Source organism: Arachis duranensis, chromosome 1 (genome assembly GCF_000817695.3).
Source record: "Arachis duranensis cultivar V14167 chromosome 1, aradu.V14167.gnm2.J7QH, whole genome shotgun sequence".
NCBI classification, from domain to species: domain Eukaryota; kingdom Viridiplantae; phylum Streptophyta; class Magnoliopsida; order Fabales; family Fabaceae; genus Arachis; species Arachis duranensis.
Window position 1 is genome coordinate 94,011,354 of NC_029772.3, and position 4,368 is coordinate 94,015,721.

At 28.6% G+C, this 4,368-nt stretch overlaps 1 protein-coding gene across 1 annotated transcript; it reads left to right on the plus strand.

The window, feature by feature from the left end:
• Positions 1 to 834: 834 nt before the first annotated feature.
• Positions 835 to 2,268, plus strand: LOC127746644 (pectinesterase inhibitor-like). Its single transcript, XM_052260541.1, has 2 exons — positions 835 to 1,340; positions 2,157 to 2,268. The coding sequence occupies exons 1-2, from the start codon at positions 842 to 844 to the stop codon at positions 2,159 to 2,161; spliced, it is 504 nt and encodes a 167-aa protein (XP_052116501.1). The 5' UTR covers positions 835 to 841; the 3' UTR covers positions 2,162 to 2,268.
• The last annotated feature ends 2,100 nt before the right edge of the window (positions 2,269 to 4,368 follow it).

The window sequence follows — 4,368 nt, forward strand, 5'->3', positions numbered from 1 at the left end:
TTAAAAAATAAATGATATAACTTTAAGCTTTTACTATTATATTTTTTGTTAATATAATAAAAATATGTATTCATATTTTCTGCTAAAGCATTCCATTTGTAGAATATACATAAAAAATCTTCATTGATGTAAACTGATTTTTTATTATTTATTATTTAGGTGTATCACCGATTGTTATTAATGCTATTGTATTTATTACACGGTTATTTTTGTTATCATCTTATCACTTATTATTATTATTATTATTATTATTATTATTATTATTATTATTATTATTATTAGCTATCCAACGATGACCCTTATTAGATATATATTTATTGTTATTGTTCTGCCCGCTATTATCTTTAATTATGTATAATCACCTACTGCTAGTAATGTTGATCGTAATTTAAGATTTATATTGAAACATATGGACATAAATTTTTTTTTTTAAAAAATCCATTATAAATATGAAACTATTTTATTGAAAGTCAATATCTTCTTCCTACAACGTACTCAAATACTTTTTTTTTGTACCTAATCAGTCTACCAATACATTGACAATAAAATTGGGCCTCATGCCCAAAAAAATTCTCAATGGCCTTGACCAGTCCATCTCACTTGTCCCGCACGTTCACCTAACGAAAGTTTTTCTATAAATTTTCATAAACGGCTACAACAGTTACACGAGCCAGCCGTAACCAACTTTAGTTTTCTAGTATTTCTGGCACGCACCGAAAATAAAAAAAAAACTAAACAATACGTGTTGATAACTATGATCTTTAAAAGAAATCTCTTTATATCTTTATAAAACATCTGTACCATATAATTGGCCATAAATTATTATTCTCTGTAATTAAACATGAAGCATTTTTCGCTAAATACATTATTGTGCATAATTGTTGTGGCTTCAATTTCAATAGCACCATGTGAAAGCGATGACAAACTCATAACACAAACGTGCAGTAAGACGCCAAACCCTCCCCTATGTGTTAGTTACATAAAAGCTGATTATAAAAGCAAGGATGTTAAGGATGTTCCAGGTCTTGGAATAATCGTGGCACAAATTTTTCAACTCAAAGCAAAAGTTCCCAAAGACATTCTCTTCTTAATGCTTTCGGTGGGAAAGAATCCAGACATTCAGGTTCAGATGAAAGCTTGTTTTGGAAGTTACAGTTTTCTTATCTACACTGCTATGCCTGCAACCATTAATGCATTCCAAGTTGGAAAACCCCGTTTGGCTGAAGCTTATGCTAACACTGCTGCAATTGGGGTTAGTGATTGTGAGAAAAGCTTTAATGGCAAATCGCCAATCCACGCTGATAACATTATTACTCATGATATTGCTCTCATCCTACTAGGTATCGCTAAACAATTATAGAATATATGGTTCAATTATTAAATAATGAATTCAATATTTATGTACTATCATCATAAATAGTATTTTATATAAATAATCAATCATATATTATTATATCAATAAAAATAGTTATTTTCTAGATTTATCATTTTAAAATTATTTAAATATATAAATTTGATTAAATCTCCGTATAAAACTCTTAAATAATATGCAATTTATTTATTTAATGTGTGTAATTTGTCCGAATTTTTTTTAAGTTGGATTGGCTTATAAACTAAAATAAAACACAAAGGCATATCGACATGGAATTGGTAAAAAATCAAAAGTGATCGAGGTAAATTAGTAGTTATTTTATATGGTGAATTATATGATAAAAATGTAAGTTTATAGATATTTTTTTCATAGGATGAAAGAGAGATTGATAAAGATAGGACCTACATTTTAAATAACAATAAAATAATAAAAAATAATTATAAAAAAATTTATATTCTTTCTATACTACTTTAATCTATATACTAGAATGTCCCTTTATTTAATTATTAGTCAAAGAATCTCCTAGTTCCAACCACAACTATACATAGGGTGAGCCTACCACGGAAGTTTTGAGGCCATTTTAGAGGAGGTTACCGACATCCATGTCGTCCATGCATGTTGTCCATTTTATTAATCATTGACGAAATTATTTCTTTTGTGGATTTAATTTATCTATAATTTAGCTGTTAGTAAGTTTTGGCACCACATAAACGTTATTATTAATGCACATAAATAATATTGACAATGCTGTTAACTAACGACTTAACTAAGATGATAGGTTCAGATTGATGAAACTTGATGAGAAGGGATGAGAGAGAGGTATATGCATGTTGTTTTGATTTCGATTTTTGCTCTTTTCTCTCTGTCCGAACCGGTCTTTGTGTTGGAGAAGAAGATGGTGGCTTGGTTGAACCGATTTTAACATTGGAAGCTTCCCCCTCTATAATAAGGGTGAACGACCAAGGATTGAGATAAGGAGAGAAAGTGAAAAGTACAGAGTTCTCATAGCTACCAAAGCTTTCTGAGTTCTTCTCTTTCAATGTGTTTCATTTTGTTTTTTTTTTCTTTAGTTTTGTCTGTTTGAGTCTTATGGTAAAAAAGGCAAATAAAATAAAGTTCGTAAAGAAAAAGCTAGTGAGTGGTAAAAGACAGAGTGTACAAAATTAAAGAAAAAGTCATAGATGTCTTAGAGGTCCTTTATACATCTATATGTTGTGTATCATGATTTTGTGAGAATCCCTTTGCAAATTGTGTTAGCACTTTACAGTTGAAAGCTTGGTAGGTGACAAGTTAAGTTCAGTTTTGGGGATAGATTCTGGACTTATCCCGAATAGGAATGGGTAGTTCCTAGGGAAGAATTGGTGTATGTAATCTGAAGATTATAGTGAAATTCCATCACTATTGTGATGGAGACTAGATGTAAGCTGTATTGCACTACTTAGCAGCTGAACCACGATACTTTTTAATGTGATTCTCTCTTTCTCTTCTACTCTATTTTTGTTTCTGTTGTATAATAGACAAAATTGAAAAATATCTCCTGACTAATTACAAGAAAAAAAAGAAAATGTCTCTTGATTGGTTATGAGACAAAAATCAGAAAAATCTCCTGAAACTATCTTAAAGAGCAGAAAATATTACTCAATAAAAAGGAATTAAGATTCAACCCCTCCTTCTCTTAACCACTGATTACCATCACAAAGTAAATATAACACCCATACTTCTTACAGTAAATGATAAAATCATCATCATAAACCTCTTTAATTATAGATAAAAAAATAAACCTCTTTAATTATAATTTATTGCATTCAACTTAAATAAGTAAAAAATCATCTTATTTTAATTTAATCATTAATTCACATAATTTAAATTTGACTCAATATATATAATTTAATTTAATTAGTTGTTAAAAATATCTCAGTTACCTATTTTATTCATATATTTATTATTTTATTGACTAATAAATTAATCAAATCAATCAATTAATACACATAATTAATATAATTAATTTAGTTTAATAAAAAAACAAATAAATTAAAAAATACTACTAAAACATTAAAATAAATAAATTAAAAAATACTATCAAAATAAATTGATATACATTATAATAAATTGTATGATATTTAAATACAAAATTAAATATAAATTGAATCAATCCAAAAAATAACAAAGTTTCCAAAGACAAATCAAATGCTCTCTCTCACCATTAAATTTCCTCACTTATAAATATCACCCCGTTCATCATGGTGGCTTATAATAAATTATTATTCTCTGTAATTAAACATGAAGCATTTTTCTTTAAATACATTATTATGCACAATTGTTGTGGCTTCAATTGCAATAGCACCATGTGAATGCGATGACAAACTCATAACACAAACATGCAGCAAGACACCATACCCTGCACAATGTGTTAGTTACATAAAAGCTAATTATAAAAGCAATGATGTTAAGGGTGTTGCAGGTCTTGGAATAATCATGGCACAAGGTTTCCAACTCAAAGCACAAGCTCCCAAAGACATTCTCTCCACAATGCTTTCGGCTGGAAAGAGACCAGACATTCGGATTCCGATAATAGCTTGTCTTGGAACTTATAATTATCTTATCAATACTGCTATACCTGAAGCCATTGATGCTTTCAAACTTGGGATACCCCGTTTGGCTCAATCTTATGCTAACATGGCTTCAATGGGAGTTAGTGATTGTGAGAGAAGATTTAATGGCAAATCGCCAATCACCAATGAGAACAATATTACTCATGAAATTGCTCTCATCCTGGTAGCTATCGCTAAACAATTATAGAATATATAGTTCAAATATTAAATAATGAAGGGATAAGTATTGTTTTGGTCCTGATGTATATTTTGATTTAAAATCATCCTTAAAGTCGTATTTGAATTTAAAATTGTCCTTTTTAATAATTTTTTTTAGTTTATTCCTAAACTACCCCTATAATAAAAAATTATAAAATTTTAAAAAAATAAAAGAAAACGTATTCG